We start from the raw sequence: 19,281 nt of genomic DNA, 5'->3' as shown, positions 1-19,281 counted from the left end.
GCACTCTTGCCATGATCTTTGCCGGATGCCGACTCCTAGGGAGAGTAGCAACAGTACAGTATTTCCTCCATTTGTAAACAACTTGTCTTATTGCGGAATGATGAACATCCAGGCCTTTAGAAATACTTTTGTAGCCATTTCTAGCTTTATGCATTTCTACAGTTCTTCTTCTAAGGTCCTCAGAAAATTGATTAGGGTATGGTTCACATGAACAATTTGTTTTTCAGAAGAGTAGACTCAGTCAGTAGCCAAACTTTTTGTGCCTTTTTATAGGACAGGGCACCTCCAACCCACACCTCCAATCGCACCTCATTGATTGGAACACCTGAGTCCAATTAGCTTTTGGAGAAATCATTAGCCAAGAGGTTTGCATACTTTTTCCAACCTAGACTGTGAATATTTAAATGATGCATTCAGTATTGACAAGAAGTACAATTATTTGTCTGTTATTAGTTTACGCAGTTTGCATTTGTCTATTATTGTGACTTTGATGAAGATCAGACCACATTTAAGGAGTAATTAAGGCAGAAATCCAAGTAATTCCGAAGGGTTTACAAACCTTTTCGTGCAACTGTATGTGATGCTTTTTCAGTCATGAGAACACATTTTTCAAAACTTTGTGGTTGCTATCCTTGTTCTGTGCAGAAGCTAGCTTGCTTGCTGACTAATAATTGCCACAAAAATTAAAGAATGTGCTTTTACAGATTTACAGTCTTTATGAGAAACTTTTTTATTTCTGAAATGCATTCTCTATCATTTAACATGCAAACCTCATATATCATTTCATAATTAGGAATGGGTATCATTTGGATTTTGATGACACCCATGCTAAAATTATACTTTTGAAACAGTACGATGCCTAAACAGTACCTGAACCAGTGGTCTAGCTTCTTTAAAATAACGAGCAAACGATGACGTTAAAGATGGTTCTGATGTCCATTTTTTGGATTTAAAAGAACAGGTATGGCATTGTTTGATCTTTCTGGTATATTTGCAGAATTTCTGCAGTGTAAGGTTCTTGTTTGAAAAGCCTGCACATGAATACAGTTTAGTAATTCTGAATGAATCATTATTATAATGGATGAAAGGATAATCTATCTTAGGGCTGCCATTTCAGCTTTTAAGAGCATGCTTAAAACACACCTCTTTAGTCTTGCCTTTTCTTAGAAACTGTCTCTCTGTTGTATGTTTCACTGTGTGTGCATGGGCGTGTGAGCAAGAATGGGATTGTCTGCCTTTGTGATTCTGTCATTTTTATTTTGAAACTGTCCGATATGTTTTAATATTAATATTTCTTTACAGTTTTTATGTAAAGAATTGAATTTCATGTATAGAATGAAATACGCTTTATGCCTTAAGTTTAAATGAATAATTGATTATGTGAACATCTAACTTCTAACTAACATTCATTGATTCAGTCAATGATTCTTTATTTTTCTTTTTTTCTTTTTTTTTTTGTTTAAACCAATTTTGTAAGAAATAGTTCTGTTCATATCACCATAAATTTCACTATGCTGTGAAATTGCTCAGTGGAATTAAGCATTCTGGAACATTCCCTTTTTGAAAACATTATATTAAATACAGTTTCATTATGCCATCAACTGACAGATCTTATTGCTCAATCAGTCAGATGTGACTGCACATAAACTCTCTCACACAACATCTAAAATATAAATTGTAATAAAAAATTTTTTATAAAAAATGTTTTTTCTTCTCCCAATGAAAGATTCTTAAGTAACTGATTACAATAGTAATTATGACTTTGCAGATCTAAGATTCTTAGGTTCATATTGGCCCTATGTAAAATTTGGAGTTACACAAACTGGGTATTTTTGGTTTTGTATTTGGATGGAGTAATAAAATGTAGTTCACATCTTGTTAGCTGAACAGCACAATACAACTTATTTGTGGTTGCTGTGCCAACATAACAGCTTGTCACCAGAGCTTAGAATTTGCAATCCACAGTTGAGCTACTGAAAAGTGGTATTGTAATCAGTTACTTAAGAATTTTTAATTAGGAGAACCAAAAATGTGTGTACAGTGTATATGTAAACCTCGGGGATACACAGATGCATGACACGTTATCAGGCACACTCAGCCACACACACACACACACAATCCGTAACTAGGTTTTATAAGAACTTAAACAGGGTGTGGATCTGTACAAAAGGAGAAGCCCAGGCCTGATGTGTATTAACTGACTGCATGATTATTCAGCCGCACTCGCAGAATGATTGGCCATGGCCATCAAAAAAGCACTGATACAGCAAACAAGACAAAAATGTTTTGTACATTAATGTTCACTTTATGCTACAAGCACCATGAATATAAATGCACTATTGATCTCATTGTATTCAGTAAGATCTACAATGATTGGAACAGAGACATATCACAATTGGCACGACTCTGGTCCACATGTTGACAAACACCAATAATAGACTCCAAAAGCAATTAAAAGCCTAGAATCAAGACTAGATACTGAAGCTGTCTTATGCCTGCATTAAAGAAGCTACTGAGCACACCTGACTGAGCAGAAACGCCTATGAAGCCATTTGTCCCAAACATTATAGTGCCCTGAAATGGGGGGACAATGTATACAAAGTGCAGTAATTTCTACAAGGTGAAACCAAAATTATTATTTTTTTAAATAGCCTGTAATAAAAGTTGAGAATCTGAACTTTAACCACATGTACATTGTTTTATTACTAAAGCTGTGGAGTACAAAGACAAAAAAATGTACCCCAAACATTATGGAGCTCACTGTATATATGCTGTGTATAAAATTACACCTGAGTAATACTTGTATTGCAAATATTGTTCTTCATTTTCTCTCTAAAAACAATCAGATATTCCAATCAGAGATGTAGGGTTTCAGCCCATCTGACCAAGGCCTTGAACCATCAGGCACAGCTGTCCTTGCAACTTAAATTATCATAATTCCTTACAAATCATGGGAAGTCTCTGAGACAAGGAGGTCTGAAAAGTATAAATACTACCTGGGACCAAACATATCCAAGTAGCCACCAATGAGAAAGGGTTCTGCCAGCTATTCTACATCACCTGGGACAGCAGATACATTGAGCACAACTGGCTGAAGGACATATCACAACAAAGGTGAACAAATGGAAAGACACTTATAGTAAGGACACAGCTGTCAGTGAAATACAATAAGACATTTACATTTGATACAAAATATACTCTGTTTATGTTGGTTTTTTAAATTTAAAGAATGCCTGGGTACTTTTTTTCAGTTACATGGTTATCTACGCAAGCTATCCAAAATGTGTGTATTCAATAATTTTAGCAAATAAGACAAGTCAGAAGTTTTATAATGTATTCAGTGCCTTAGAGCTACCATTCTGAGATTAAAAATCTAAATAGCACTTTGTAAAGCCTTCAGCATACAAACCAAAGCGTATTCTTATAATTCATATTTCTAAATATGTCAAGCTAGAAAATATCACCATATTATATCGACCGCTTAAGTTGCATGGTGATTACAGATGATTCAGAATGCCGCTGCCCGACTCATCTTACAGATGATTCAGAATGCCGCTGCCCGACTCATCTACAACCTTCCCAAATTCTCCCACGTCACTCCTCTGCTGCGATCACTCCACTGGCTACCGATCGCTGCCAGGATCAAAGCCCTGACCCTTGCCTACACTGCAGCCAACAGGACAGCCCCCATCTACTTACAGGACATGATTCAATCCTATGTGCCTGCTCGACCACTCCGCTCTGCGGCAGCAGGGCGCCTTGTGACCCCTCCCACCCGACAAAAGGAATCACAGAGCTTCTCCACCCTAGCTCCCCAGTGGTGGAACGAACTGCCCGTCCCTCTTCGAACCTTCCCCTCACTACCCATCTTCCGCTGTGGCCTGAAGACTCATCTCTTCAGACTATACTAACCACCACCACGCTGTATATTTTACTCTAAATCCCCCCCCCCCCCCCCTTTTTTCATGACACTTGTTACATGTTGCCCCATCCCAGCACTTTTTGGTAATCTGTATTTGTCCTAATACTGTAGCTTATCCTTCTGCCTAGTTGGCTTTGCAGAGGTTAGGTCTGAATAGTGTTCACTGTGTGAACTAAACTGTGTTCTTGGCTAGAAATAGCTGTACAAAATAAGTATTGTATCTTACTGAACCTGTGTTTAGTAGTTGTCTATGACCATGAAATGCGCTTTTTGTACGTCGCTTTGGATGAAAGCGTCTGCCAAATAAATGTAATGTAATGTAATGTAATGCATGGGCCAGAGTGGGTTTATTTCCATTCATTCCGTTTTTTTATGGTGAATTTTCCAATCAATCTTGTCACAGAATACACCATTTGAAAGTGTTAAAGCTCACAGTTCTGTATCTATAAGCTGCCAATTCCAATGTTTTAGTGACAATGGTTCCTTATTTTATAACACCTTCTTTGCGTTTTGTAAATCCACAGACAACACACATCACAATGTAATCGGTATGCTTGTCATGTTAAGAATCCAGTGAACAAATCCATAGTCATTTTTAGTTAAAAAAAAAAAAAAAAAAAAAAACCGTTAAAAACAAACAAACATGCTGACTCAGAGAAACTGCTACCTCAGTCTATTGTTTACTTAAAAATTCTCTGGGGTTGGGGGAAGCAAGCCACTACTTCTTCTATGAGTATATAGTATAAAGTATATGGAATTTTACACCTCTAATAACAATAATATTTGGTTACCAAGTGTTCTTTTGGAGTCTACAGATGGCTTTTTTGGAAACCCAGCCTAGACATAGCTCAGAAAAAACATTGCAGAATGCTCAGTTTCGGTGGTATTGTCATCAAATTTGAACCAGGATTTGTCCAGCAATGAGCATGTGTCTGCATTTTAAGCCTCAGGCATCTGTATTCACTCAATTAAAACATGTTAGTTGAGAGAGAACTTCAACTTGCACTGTGTTTGAGCTTCTGTTACTTTGTTTGAGTGATATTTAGAGTTATTCAGACTCTTAGAAAACAATTTCCCAAGGGTTACCTTTCAGAGGAGACCAGAATTATGCCTGTATTCAAAAGCGTTCAGGAATAGTAACCATTTTATTTTGGGCATGTCATTTTCAGGCTTATGTTAAAAAAGGGGGCAATACATAAGGGGTTAACACAGAAATTAACTTAGGCAATGCCAAGGAATCTCCATGACAACCAACAGGGACACCAATATCTGAAATTAGACAGACAAAATTCAAGGAAATTATCTAATGACTGAACCACAGTAATACAGACATGGCCTGTATAATACAGTTGTTGGCTACAAACCAGTTTTCATATTTACTTCCCTTGTATGAACTTTATTTAATTAGGTTGCCTTTTTCCTTGTTCTTCCTTACCCTGGGAAAGAAAAGCACTCAGCAACTGATTTCTGGGTTACCACAGATTTGCATTAAAATCATTTTAATTGGAGGAAGTGGGGTTTTTTAGTACTGTTTCTGACCTGCAGTCTCATGTTCCTCCTGGCTGATTGTTGGGAGGCAGAAAAAAACAGAAACTCCTGTCTTTGTGTTTTTCATTATTAAAAGAAGGTGCTTGGCATTTTCTGTGTAATTACTAGGGACAGTGCTGTGGCAAGGGGGACCTGACATCCGTAAGGCAGAATCTTTAGAAAGACCATTATGCCTTTAAATTATACAATAGTCCCTTCTGAATGTTGACTGTTTTAAGCTGCCTCTACAGTCTTTCCCCAATCAGCATGGCCATCTGTCATTTTTAAAAACTGTGCCTCTTTTTTTTTTTTTTTTGGAGAAGATTGTTTGTGCGAAATAGTATCTAACATCTGAACTCATCTGAGGTAGATCCACTTTGAAAAATACTAACCACAGTGCATGCCGCTTGCTGCAGAACAGCTGCAATTGCTACCCATGCCATATTATTGAGTCACTAAGGTATTGAAGCAAATCATTGACCTTGAAACCATGCCCAAATACTTAAAGAGAGCAGTTAGCTGGCAAATAGTATATAAGCACAAAACTAAGACATGCAACACGAACATAATTCCATGTTATAAGTTGTGAAGACGTTTCAGCCATCAGATGAGCACTTGAAGCATCAACATTTGAGAGCAGTGCTAAGTTTCTTCTCTACCAAATTACTGTATTCATTATGTTTGAGGCTGCACCTCATCTGAGCTGTTTGAGTACAATCATTTTTAAACTCAAAAATAGGCCCTGGTGTCAAGTTATCTTTGTGTGTACAAATAAGCTAAAAGATTGGTTTGCTCACACCTATTTTTCACATTGAGCAAGAACTGATTTAGAATTTGTGATGTTTCTTTAATTCTAGCCTGTGACAACAAATAATTTCTGTCATTGTTGAGGAATACCATTGTATGAAGACCCGTCTCTTGGATGCCTAACATAAGTAGTGTCTTCCTCTTCTCATTTTACAAGTAGTAATTCAAGAATCATTGACCATCTTTCTGAATCAGAAACGCCCTATATTGAGCATTATTTCCATAAAAATGACTCTGGTACTGACATTTATATAGATTACACAACTTAAAAGTGTCACTATTTCTGTCCACTGTGTTACCATTGCACAGGGAGCGTAGTGTGTGTGCTTTCCACCCACTGTGGGTGCTTTGTGAATTGTATGCATTTTATTTTGAGCTTTTGCAATGGTTTAACCAGTGCAAAAGAATCATATTCCTTTTGTGGATTCCCCCTCGGTGTAGTATTCCTCTTACTTGATGAATGTTGAAACGAATAATCCACCAAGCATTTTAAAAACCTGAGGGTCATCCTGCAGGGCAGCACTGGTCATCACTGTGGATAGAAGTACAGTAGCTCTCGCCATTCTGATAGGGCAGCACTGGTCATCACTGTGGATAGAAGTGCAGTAGCTCTCACCATCCCTACAGGGAAATACTGGTAAATCTCCTGAATAACCTCTTGTCCTCCCTGGCACTTTAAAACGGAGACTTCTCTAGAATGCTTCACATTATTACAAAAGGCAACTTTTCACTTTGCATACAATCTGAAGTACTATGGGTATCATAATGGCGGTGTTTCTGTGAGCCTGTACCTTTCTGTGTCCATGTTTGCTGCATATGAATAATACAGTATGGACCATATTACTGAAGTGAAATCTGTAATGTTCGCAACCTGAATATTTTGCTTCCCTGTCAAGCACCTTGTTCCCTATATGAATCAATTATGCTGCTTTGTGATTCTCTCTGTGTCCCTGTGTGAGTTGATCCTACAACCCTGTGATTCTCTCTGTGTCCCTGTGTGAGTTTATCTTGCAACCCTGTAATTATCTCTGTGTTGCTGTGTCAATTGATTCTGCAGCCTTGTGATTGTCTGCAAGTTCTTATCTGAGTCAATCCTGCAGCCCTATAAATCGCCCTGTGAGCACTGAGACAGTTATATCAAGACAGGTACACAGCCACCCAATTTCAACCTGTTCTATGCCACTCCATGCCAAGGTGTACTCTCACTCCGGTAGGTTCTTTAATGACTTTGTCATGTTTCGATAATTATATTCGCCCAGAGCTCCAAACTGCATTAATGCTTTCGCTTAATGCTTTCCCCCCTCCATTTGGAATGCCCAACTGTATTTATCAGCACTCACTACTGCAACCTTCGCTCTTGAACTTGAGAGAGTGCAGGCGAGCATGTAATGTCAGTCACCGTTGCGTAACACACTACAGTTTGCAAGTTTGGCTTGCGCAGACATGACCTATGCCAGGCTCAAACTACACAACCAACAAAATCTGAAGATCGCTATACCACTTGCACTTCCCGACATTCTATCCTGTAAATTTTTATCTCGCCAACATTGTGGTGCACATACTTACTGTAACGCCTCGGCACGAATGGGAAGGCACTAACACAATTCTTCACTGGATTTTGGTCATGAGGTATTAATTCTCTACTGTCTTGCAAGAACAAACACGAAAATCTGACAAATCATGATGTAACTTGTCAGTTATAAACCTGAATGAACGCTACATTGTTAAACCACAGAGACTGAGTCAGCTCTGGTCAAAGTCTGTTATTTCATACATTAAAAAACGAAACAAGTGTTCTGCTGCTTGGTTACTCTGATTGTGCCAAGTCGGTTATCTTTCAGAAAAGCCAATTGCATTGTTGTAACAGTTCAACTATAATCCCATTCTATTCATCAGGGTGCTGCTTTTTTTTGAGGCCATAATGCTACTAGCGTGCTGGGTTTTTTTCTAGCTTGCTCCACATGGCTTTCTCGCAAGCTCATTGGCTGCCCACCGGTCACAAAGCTTGCGTTTACAAGGTCAAACTACCAGAGCAATTCAGATTTGTTACAGAGAAAATTAGTTAAAAAATACTGGGAGATCTGTGACTTGTCCAAGACAGGCAGAGATTGGATTGCATTTACGACTCGATTAGACCTGTGGTGGCTACATGTGCCAACAAGGCTCCAATTTGCAGATTTTGTCCGTAACCTCTAAAATTTGTCCATGACAGCTGAATCATGATAGGTAAAGCCATCTCTGGCCATTTAAGCAGTGACAAAGCATTGACTACCCCAAGAACTATTTTGTTATTTTATATATTGAGTAATATATATTTCACTATATTGACTGCAAAAATTTTCAATATTGACTGCAACTCTTTTCAACATTTCTTCTGAATACATCATTTCCAAGAAAAGTATATATATATATATATATATATACATATACTTTTTCTCACAGCCTAAAGATTCACCTCTTCAGACTACACCATGGCTTACCTGACCCTCTTTAACTATCTTCTTTCTTTTTTTAATTATTTCAGATATAGTAAAGTTACAGGCATAATTGTGTAAAGACAGGTACAATAAGTTCAGTTTGTAAGTCATTCTGATTAAGATTGTGATTGTAATGAAATGTAATGTGCATGAGTAAAAGCAGGAAAAAAAAATATAGAAAGAAACACTACGGCTGAGAAACATTGGTGTGCTTAAATGATTTTAAAGCATGAGAAGGTGCTAACACAAGTCTGCAAACTAATAAAATGATAAGGTAATGCACATATGTGACATGTTCACAAACAGGTGCAGAAAACAAAACAAACAGAAACAAACATTTGTTGAATATACAGACCTCACAGTTGTCAAGATAGAAAATAGAAGCTTGAGTTAATCATTTCTATTTCAAAAATGCCTGTAAGTACAAACCTTAGTTAATTATTTTTGCAAAATATTCCATGTGATCCTTTAAGTACAGTGCTTCTGGACTCTGTTGTGCTTGGGTCTGGTTGCTTCATACAGTGCTTTCTAGTATATCTTTGGTCTTGTTTTTTCAGCTTTTTGATGTTTTTTGTCCTTCCCACTGTCATGTTACTTGTCCATTAGATTGGACATTCAATTTAAATGTCCTGTCATCTCATTGTATGTCTTACTTTTTCTGTGCTTTATTTTGGCAAGTATGATAACAATTCAGCTGGGTTATGAAATCACTTCCTCTTCATTGTGGACAGACTCATCTCTGCAGATGTAGAGACTGAGCCAAAATTAATCTTGAACATTAAAATATGCACAGGCCCACACAGGTCAGACCACCAGCAAGGATTTCTTACATAAAACACCATCCTGACACACTGTTCAAACACTAATTTTGTAGAACAGATCATTGTTGAGTGTAGGATCACAAAAAGGTGATTCTGTTTTGAACATACTGTTTTTTCTACAAAGTTTACTGGTTCTACTACAATACTACTCAGAAATAGTTTTAAATAGTCTTGATCTTTTATCTTTTAAAATCAGGAAGCAGAGACTTTGTTCTCTTTTCTGTGAATACACAGATATTGAACCTGGACGCACCTGTGATGTGAGAGCAGGCCTACCAGCATCACATGCTATTGTCTGAGAAAAAGTCTTTTGTCTTTTGCATGTATACTTGAAGGAAATGAACTGTATCTCCAGACAACAGCATTATATGAATACCTTATCACCACATTCATGAATAGGGGACTATATCAGTGACAGCACTGGATTTCATTTTCTTACATGAACAAAGTAAAAGGTATTCTTTCTTTGTTCAAAATAATTAGAAATTCATTTTTGAAAAGCAAGTGTGATCTAAAAATGGCTAACATATTATAATAATCAAACAACAAATATGCACAAGCTCTGCTGTTGTTTCTAGATTGTCAATCATTGTTCACTTTGCTCAAATGGAAAATCAGTAGCCTTGCACATTTTGAATAGGTCAACATGATCTGTTCAAGTATGCACTAGTCTTTAACTTTTAAGTATTTTTATTTTTTAGTTAGAATGATTTATTCTATTTTTAAATTGATGCCAATCATTCAAGACTGGCATTTAGGTTTTATAGAGTATGTTGCTGGTGTAGCTTTAGGTACCAGACTGGTAATAACCATGAACAATATACAGATAATAACAGTAATTAACTGAAATGCCTGATGTCATGAGTTTGTGTGTCTATCAATCAGTTTAATGCCCTTATTGCTAATCTCCCCCATTCTGTCTTGTATTGCAAGTTACATCACTTAATTGGACCAATCAATGTTATGAAACCTTACAAAAAACATGTGTTGGACAAACTTGAATTACCCATTTTAGCTCTCAGCAAAGATATAAAAAGCTCCATATAGTGACTTTATGTATAGGACAGAAATAGCAAAGATGAAAAAGCATAAAACCACAAGAGATTTCAGACTTGTATATTTGTCAGCTTCATTAATGCTGAAAACATCCATATTCATGAACCTGGCTCTGTAGAGAATATGTCATCTTAACCTTAGGGTTACACTCTCAGATTATTGGCATGGATTTAGATGATTAGATTAACATTCTTTCCCAAATGTAATGAGCAATAAAGCACTGGGAGAGCATGGCATGGCATGGTTCAATACATATGTGATCATGAATAGCAGTTGACTTAGGTTCAAATTACATATGGATTTCAGTTTAAATTTAGGGCAATATATTGATCTCCAGGTTACAGTCTGATTTTAGTTTTATAGTACAAGATGATTTTGTTTCATATTGCAGGCTGATATTAATTTTAGGTTACAGACAGATCAGAACTTCAGTTTACTGGCTGAACCTAGTTTCATATTGCAGACCAAATATTTGTTTTACATGACTGCCTGATCTCATGTTCAGATTGCAGACTAGTCTTAGTTTCAGATTGCAAATTGATCTTACCTGGTCCCATGGACAGATGATACCCCCAAAAAACATGAAGAGGTAACCCATGGTAACGAGGCAGGCCCAGATCACCAAGGAAAACACATGTAGCATCTTCTTGAAGACCGACTCCATGCAGACTAAGACGAAGATCGTGAGGAAAATGGCCAACGCCGTGGGAACTGTGATTATGAATGCAACGTGGTCCTCGATGTTCTGCGGACAGACATGGATAAGAATTAAACAAACCCCCCTCTCTGCACTCTGGCCCCCACAGTTTTCAGACTCCCACTGAAAGTCCTCTCATTACAGTACTAAAAATGTTATTCTGAAGACTAGATTCTGTTGGTGGCCCGTTGGGACTTTAAGCCCTGGAGTCAGACAACAAAACAAGAATATGAATGAGAGAAGAAAGGGAGAAAGAGAGAGACTGCTTGCTTCTGCCAACACTTAAATGCCTTATTGCTTCTTTACAAGTTGTCATGCAGTGCACATATTTTACATGAGAAAGGAACACCCATACTGTACATAGCACAGTGACATAGGGGAAGGGGGGCAGGGGGGACTTATTTATAAGTTCCATTAAAATCTCTTTTAAATTATGTTTCAGTATTATTATTGTAGTGCCCAATTCTAATGAAATTTTGGTAGTCAGTAGGTCCAAAATATAGCAAACCAGTTTTGGCACTGATGGGCCACCTGGTGGTGATATAACCATCATTTCAATTTCTTAATTTTAATTAATCATAGCCCATGTACTGTTTGACCTGATTCTTGCAACCAACCTCTCAAGATCCTACTCCTTTCAGAGTGATTTGTAAAATGGGTTCACTGTAGACTTATTGCTAACTAATTGTCTACAAAATGCCTATGTGTACTTGGTCCCATAATAATCAGAAGAATAATACCATATTATTATTATTATTATTATTATTATTATTATTATTATTATTATTATTATTATTCACTCGCTTTCGAGATGCATTCTTCAGTATTTATGGTATATACGCAGATTTTCTGCTGAATTTACGATCTCCAGCATCTTGTAATTTCCTCAGAGAACACAAATACCTTAAGGGGAACATGACTGCATTTAAATGTGCAGCAATATTACACCACATTAGATTCCCTTATTTTGAGACATATTTCATGTAATTATTCTGTTCACTTTTAGCTGAGGAAATGCAACATGCTATATTGTGCATTACCACTCAGTCATATCAGGTCTGCAATAGGAATACATTTACAAATGAAATGTATTTCGACAATTGCCTAATATGGAATGTAAACCTGTGGTAGTTCCTTATTTCATCTCTCTGAAATCAAATTTGAATCCAAACCAAAACACTTAAATCTCCAGCAGTACAAAAGTTGAAGCTCCATATATAATGAATTAGTTCTGCCTTTCAGAAACACACTGTATCTGGGAGCCCTAATAAAAATTGCAGGAGAATTCTTTCAAGGTGGTTTTAAGGATCACATCCCAACATCCAGCCCAGAAGCAATTTCACCATTATTGCTGAATAAACAAAGAAAAAAATCTGAAATAAAACTTGCATGGTCAAGCATATGGTCTGGCAGACATCAGGATGTGGTGGGGTGAGAGGAAAACATTCAAACCAATTTACTTATCTAACATGAAAGGGAGAGAAGAAAGGGCTGATGGGAGCTTGCATGGAGAAACAGCCAGAGTCAGCATTGAAAGGCAGGGCTGTGTTCAGAGGATCTTTCACAAATGAAGCAATGTGTGCAGTGGACAGGACTGCAGGACCAGTCTCGCCAAGCAAACACAGTGTCTGAATAGGATTTAGGTCAACTACTGCTGTTTGGGGAATGTGCTAAGTGGCAATGAGAATATAAACCATCCTTTCATCCATATGAAAAATATTGCCCTGATATATTTATTTGCAGAAAAAAATGGTAACACTTTTCATGAAGCAAATGCATGTAATCCCTTATAACTGCATTTATAGTGCCTTATGATGCACCTATAATGCACTATAAACACACCTATAAGCACTCACAACAACTCATAGCTAATTATAACAGCCTATAAGACCAAAGAGTATACTGTAACATATATCTTCAAGTTTGCTAAGTTTACCAAAAAATTTTACAAAACATATTATATACTTAAACAACCCAGTGGTTAAAGAACCCAGCCCTTCACCCACCCCGATCTCCACAATGCTAGGGGATGCATAGCATCCTAAAATATGTCCCTTGTTTTCTATTTATTTCATATCACTTCTAACCACGTGTTGTAGTGGAAAAAATCACAATCCACTAAATCAACATCAACTTTTCATCCAAGTGAATAGAGTTGGATGAGAAACAATCAGATCATTTCACATGATGTAGCATAATGCTGCAGTATTCAGAATTAACAGAGTTTAAGGAGCTGCCTCTTCTACAAATGACCAGCCTTTATTCCCATCTACCACAGTTTCCAGGCAAACTTACGAATGGAACAGCACGCATGCAGGCAACGCCCCTTGTGCAAATCTGACTAAATAAATGAGTAACTCAGCTGAAACCATAAAAACAACACCACCTCTGATGGAATTTCCACAAATCACCACATTCTATATGGAAGTGCTTCTACTGTGTGTTTTCACATGGAAATGGAAATGTATTTCTGTTAAAAATTATACCAGTTACATAAAAGTCAGTCTTACGTGCAACTGCCCAGTTCTGCCATCAAATTATATTTGCCACTCAATTTTCCGTCTCAAATTTTGAAGAGGAGGATAATTATCCTCTCACTGGATGTTCATTGTTATAGTGGACAGCTGACTCTTTTATTTTGTTTAATGAAAAAAGCAAACATTTTAATTGAGAACTGTACTGATTGTTCTGTTTTGTGTTTGCTGGTAAGCATAATCATATGTTTATCTTATCACATAACTCATTATATAACGTTTACCTGAGAAGTAAGCAGTTGTTTTATGAACTAAAAATCTAATTTCTCTATTATTTTAATAACAATGGAGAAGATATTGCAGTATAAAGATGAAAGAACGGCAATGAATATTCGTCATGTCAATGAAAAAATTTGAAAGAGCTTTATTTCAGTCAATTTCAGTGAATAGCTATTATAGGAAGGAGAAGGACATTATAATAATTATTACAACATCATACACAAAACATAAATACTTCATAGTCATTCAAGTTACTCTTTTCATTGAGAACTAGTGCATTCCTTGAAAATAATGACTCCGACTGTTCTATTGACAAGTGCATTTTTGCTTCATGAAATGCTTAATTAAGCCAATATAATGACTGTTGTTTAGTTCATGTGCTATACTGTTATGTATCATCAATCCCTCCATGTGCCGCCTTTTCAGTTAATAATCAATACACATTCATGACGATACTCTCCACACAAGCCATGGAAAATACGCTTTTAAAAATGACAGTAAATTGTATGAGGCAAATAATAAAACAGTGTCTGGGGTGACCTACATATTAGATTCAATTTCAACTTTTTTGCATCACCCCTTAAAGGTCTGGCACATTGTACAATACTTTTGCAGTACTACTTCAAATCATTTCATGGACACAGTGAGTGTTTGTGTGTGTGTGTGTGTGTGTGTGTGTGTGTGTGTGTGTGCGTGTGTGCATGTGTGTGTGTGTGTATGTATGCATGTGCATTTTTACGTGTATGTTCTCTCATATCCTGACACTGGTAAATGAAGAGCTAGATATCTAACCATCATCTCATTGTACAAGTACTGATTGTAGGTCCTTACCAGCCCAGAAGCAAAGAACACAGCCAGTAGAGCCAGGCAGGCTCCCATCACTATGAGCAGCAGGAACACGATCAGCGGGTGCTGCTGGCTCATGCAGTAGTAGGACTCGTACAGCCAGTCTGTGGACTTCTGCTTGGCTGTGCCATTCTCAGCCCTCTCCACCAGATAGCGTCTCCTCCGCATCGCCGCACTCCACATGGAGACAGAAGGGGAGCGCCCTATGGTGTCCCGCTGCCTCACCCCCGTGTCCTCCTCGTTCAATGCCTTCAGATGCAGCAAGTCGGCAGGAGCCCGGTATGAGGGCAGGAAAGCTCGAACTGTGGACCGTAACATCGTCCAGGCAACATGTTGGACAAGAGAGAAGTGTGCGTTTCACTGAGAAGCAGAGGGGGAGAGCACTGGAGAAAGAGGGAGGGACAGGGGGAACGGAGGGAGGGAGGGAGGCAATGAGAGAGGACAGGGAGTAGGAACAGGAGGCAGGGGGAGAGAGCGTGAGAGAGAGAGGGAGGGATAGGGTTTAATACAGCTACACTAATGTAAGATGTTCCCAGCAAGGTTATTTTCCAAGCTCTGGATGGAAAGCCTTCCTAATATTTGACATGAAAATTCATTTTTAGAAAACTCTATTCAGGCCAGTGTGAATACAGCACCGGATTGTTGCCTCTCTCTCTCTCTCTCTCTCCCTCTCTCTCACACACACCCTCACTCACTCTCCTCTCTCCTTTTTTGTGTTGATTGATTCAGTTCTCACTCCGGACTCCAGTTCTGACATCACAGCTATCTAATAAAGTCAGGTGTGGCTATTATTGTCTTTTGTGTTTCTTTCAAGGTGAATACAGACTGTCCTCAGTATTTGTCAACTGCTGAACATTGTGATAATGATAGCAGTGTGTGAATAACAACACTTTGTAAGATGGGAATAAGAACACTTTGTAAGATGTGCCTTTTCTTAGCTGCTACACTGAGAATACAGCTGTCTGTGAATAAGAATCCTTCAAGTTCAATGGGAAAATTTAGTCTCTATCAAGCAAATACGTGATGATTACTGTTGGGTAATACACATTATAAAATTGATTCAATTACTTCAGATATCACTAGTATTTTCCAAGGCTTTGTTTCAAAATATATTGCATATATCCATGTACATATACATACAGATGCTTACATAAAAATACCTACAAATACATTACATTCATAAACACCTAGCCATTCCTGGCACCCAGCATCCAAAGTTGCTTTTGATCTATTAAATCAACTGTTACATGCCTGCCTATGAAATCATGTGTAAGGTCATTTATTAGAAAAATAGGTAATTACTGTATGCAGGATCAGCCTATAACATCATTTTAAACGTAATCCACAAAAGTCCCTTTATTTTTACAAAAAAAGGAGGAAATATAAATAAAGGAACGAATGGTGTTTATGTAGTGAACAGTGTCCTCTGCTGGCAATATTGCAATGACTGCATTGTGCACACCCTGCAGTACATACTGTATGAGTATATGCCCTGTATAAATGTAATTTCATATCATACATTTGGTGTGGTGGTTGGTTGGGCATCACGGGGGATGTGATATGCATATCAATTAATTTTACCGGAAAAAAGATGCTCAGCATAATTTGGAGATGACAAGGATTCATAAAAAAATGAATAAACTATATAAATAAGAGACCGAGCAAGCAGGCAGCTTCAGATTTATGGCAGTTAATTTCTGGACAGATTCTTTGGAAGCCGCATGGAAAGAACAGCACACTGCCTCGCTGTGATTACATCTAGACTTCTTGTATTATATGAGCTCTACGTGACCTGCAAATTATAATCATAGGAATGACAGTTTTCTGGCTATATGTATATATAAGCAACTGTTATAGTTCTGATTAAAATGAAGTGAAATGTCTTTTTATGATTTCATTGAGTGTAACAAAATGTTCACAACACAATATATGATTCTGTTGTTAGGCTTGAAGATAAGAATTAGCTATTTTGATTTAAATGAAATTACTTTAGGTTTACCAGGGGTACAGAAATTAATGCTCAAACAAACATGACAGCAAAACAAGTGATTAGGTTTGTTCTGTAAGAACTGTACTATTAAAATAAGGAATGTCTCTTATTAATAATGAGTTGAATTGATTCAGTAAATAAATAAATTAAAAATAATAGATACAATGATAATTCATTTTAAGGTTTACAGACAAAACTATTTTAATTACTTTGATAAGGAAACTGAAAAACAAAAGCCCTTCTATTACACAAAACTCATATGATAGCAATTCCCATTTACAAAGCAATGTTGCAAGGGTGACCCTGGGCCTGGCCAGAAAAATAGGTAATTCATTATTTAATTAAACTATTTATTTATTTGTTTGTTTATTTATTTATTTATTTATTTATTTGTTTATTTATTTATTTATTTATTCATTCATTCATTCATTCATTCATTCATTCATTCTATTTATTTATATTGGGGGTGGGGGGGGGGGGGGTCTAAAACCACCAGCAGTCGGCCTTGCAAATTATATTTTTAATTAACATTGAAATCGCAGGTGCATGTATACAGAGCTGCGATTTTTAATCATTGATGTTTCCAAATGAATCACCAATGAAAATGAGTCACATTTTATATGAATCCTGCCAATATATTTTCAGCCCGGCTCACCTGTGAACCCACTCCCATATCCCCATTCAATAATACACTCAAAAGGGACATTTATTGCCTGTCGTTTAATGAAATACATATTCATTTTGTTTCAACATGCATTCCAAAGCATAGCATCTGTCTCCTTATTACAGTTAGAAAAGGAAATTGCAGAGGCTGAATATAAATTCTAATTAGTCTTCAGAAGAGCTTTCATCTTCAAAAGACTTGGCTTAGTCGTTTTACACATCACACTATGAAACTGTGACCAGATTTAATATGGAATATACTTTAGCCTGTTCTTATCTACTCATGTGGATCCAGCTTAATTACGATGCTTAATGCCTAATATTATCATGCCGAGTTCTCCATATTGATGTAGCACAGTGCTTAATGCATCCACTTCTCTTCTTTTTTTTGCCCTGAAACAAATCCACTAATCAATTACGCTGGGTAATAGTCACAAGAGCTGAAATTGGAGTGACTGTTTTGGAATTAGGCAAATCACATTTTCATTTATTTATTTAGTTATTTTATTACTGTGACGCTCACCATTTAAACCTTGCATTTACTGTATTTATGCTTATCCAATCAATTGCTAACTTTGCTGAAACGTTATGTACTAATATAGCATTACCGCAATTATTGTAATGCCAGGAGGGTGGCAGGTTTAACTGGCGCTTAATTACTGTCTGTATTGAATTAAATCATCCACAAAAGCGCCCAATAGAATTCTAACTGGATTATGTAGCTCCTCTCTATTGATGCGTTGGAATGTGGACAAAACTGGATGTGAGGTCAGAGACCATGCAGACCATTTGCAGGTAGATCAGCATTATGTGTGGCCTGTGCACCTCAGAAAGGTGCTTCCTCCTTGCCCAACCTTTTGAATGAATTGGTGAAATGTGCGAAATCATTTTTTAAAATATTATTCATTTGACCAAATTTTATGTAGCATACTGTGTATGTACTGTACAATCTAATTTCAGTGTCTAACAAGTCCATTTGCTATTGGTGCTTACACTCACTTTCTGTTAAAGCATTTTTACAGCATTTTTAACTGACATTAAGCCTTTCTTCCCTTGAAACAAACTAATATGAAATAACATAAAACCTAAATAGACATCAATCTACTATTACAACTACTACTGCTACAAATAATAATAATAATAATAATCATCATCATCATCATCATCATCATCGTCCATAATTAATCCTCATTTGGATAGTGTGCTGATTGACTGTTGTACCAGACAGTACACCTTTGCCAGGCCTTTATTACAAGCTGAAATGTCACCTTTATACACCAAACATAGGCTTGCTTTTTATCCTTTAAATACCAAAAGAGATTTGGACATGCCTCTTTCTGGCCTTGCAAATTGCAAATGGTTTTCCTCAGGGATTCACTTTTATGTGGAGTGCAGCAGGGAAGTGGACCTGATTAATTGTTAAATTGCAAATCAGCCTGGAAATGGGGTGACTGGAGCTAATGGTGAGGCCTGTAATTACAGTCCTATGAGTATCTGAACCTCACCGTCCAAATTCAAGTACTTTTGTTAAAACAAGCTAAATATTTCATGAAAGCACAGAGAATGAGCTGAAAATACTGTAAAAGCAGAGCATTTCTTTTTAGGATTGAATATGCATTGGTTACATCAGTTGTTAGTTAATTAAATATTAGAAATGTTTATTAGTTAAATATTAGCTAAATATGTTATGAAATTAGACAAAATGCTACGGCACACACACTA

The 19,281-nt window shown here is 37.0% G+C and overlaps 1 protein-coding gene across 2 annotated transcripts in view; it reads right to left on the bottom strand.

The window, feature by feature from the left end:
* Positions 1-15,586, bottom strand: part of adcy2a (adenylate cyclase 2a) — a 77,328-nt gene extending 61,742 nt beyond the window's left edge. Inside the window, exons 1-2 of one of the 2 annotated variants that reach the window (XM_035414082.1) lie at positions 14,892-15,586; positions 11,158-11,355 (exon numbers count right to left, since the gene is read on the bottom strand). In XM_035414082.1, coding sequence (XP_035269973.1) covers positions 11,158-11,355; positions 14,892-15,224 — 531 coding nt within the window. In that variant the 5' untranslated portion in view covers positions 15,225-15,586. The remainder of the gene's footprint in view (positions 1-11,157; positions 11,356-14,891) is intronic. The other variant, XM_035414090.1, reaches the window with a different exon arrangement.
* Positions 15,587-19,281: the final 3,695 nt, after the last annotated feature.

This window comes from Anguilla anguilla, chromosome 1 (genome assembly GCF_013347855.1).
Source record: "Anguilla anguilla isolate fAngAng1 chromosome 1, fAngAng1.pri, whole genome shotgun sequence".
NCBI lineage: Eukaryota > Metazoa > Chordata > Actinopteri > Anguilliformes > Anguillidae > Anguilla > Anguilla anguilla.
Note: the sequence above shows the minus strand (reverse complement) of the source record. Positions and strands in the feature narration are given on the sequence as shown.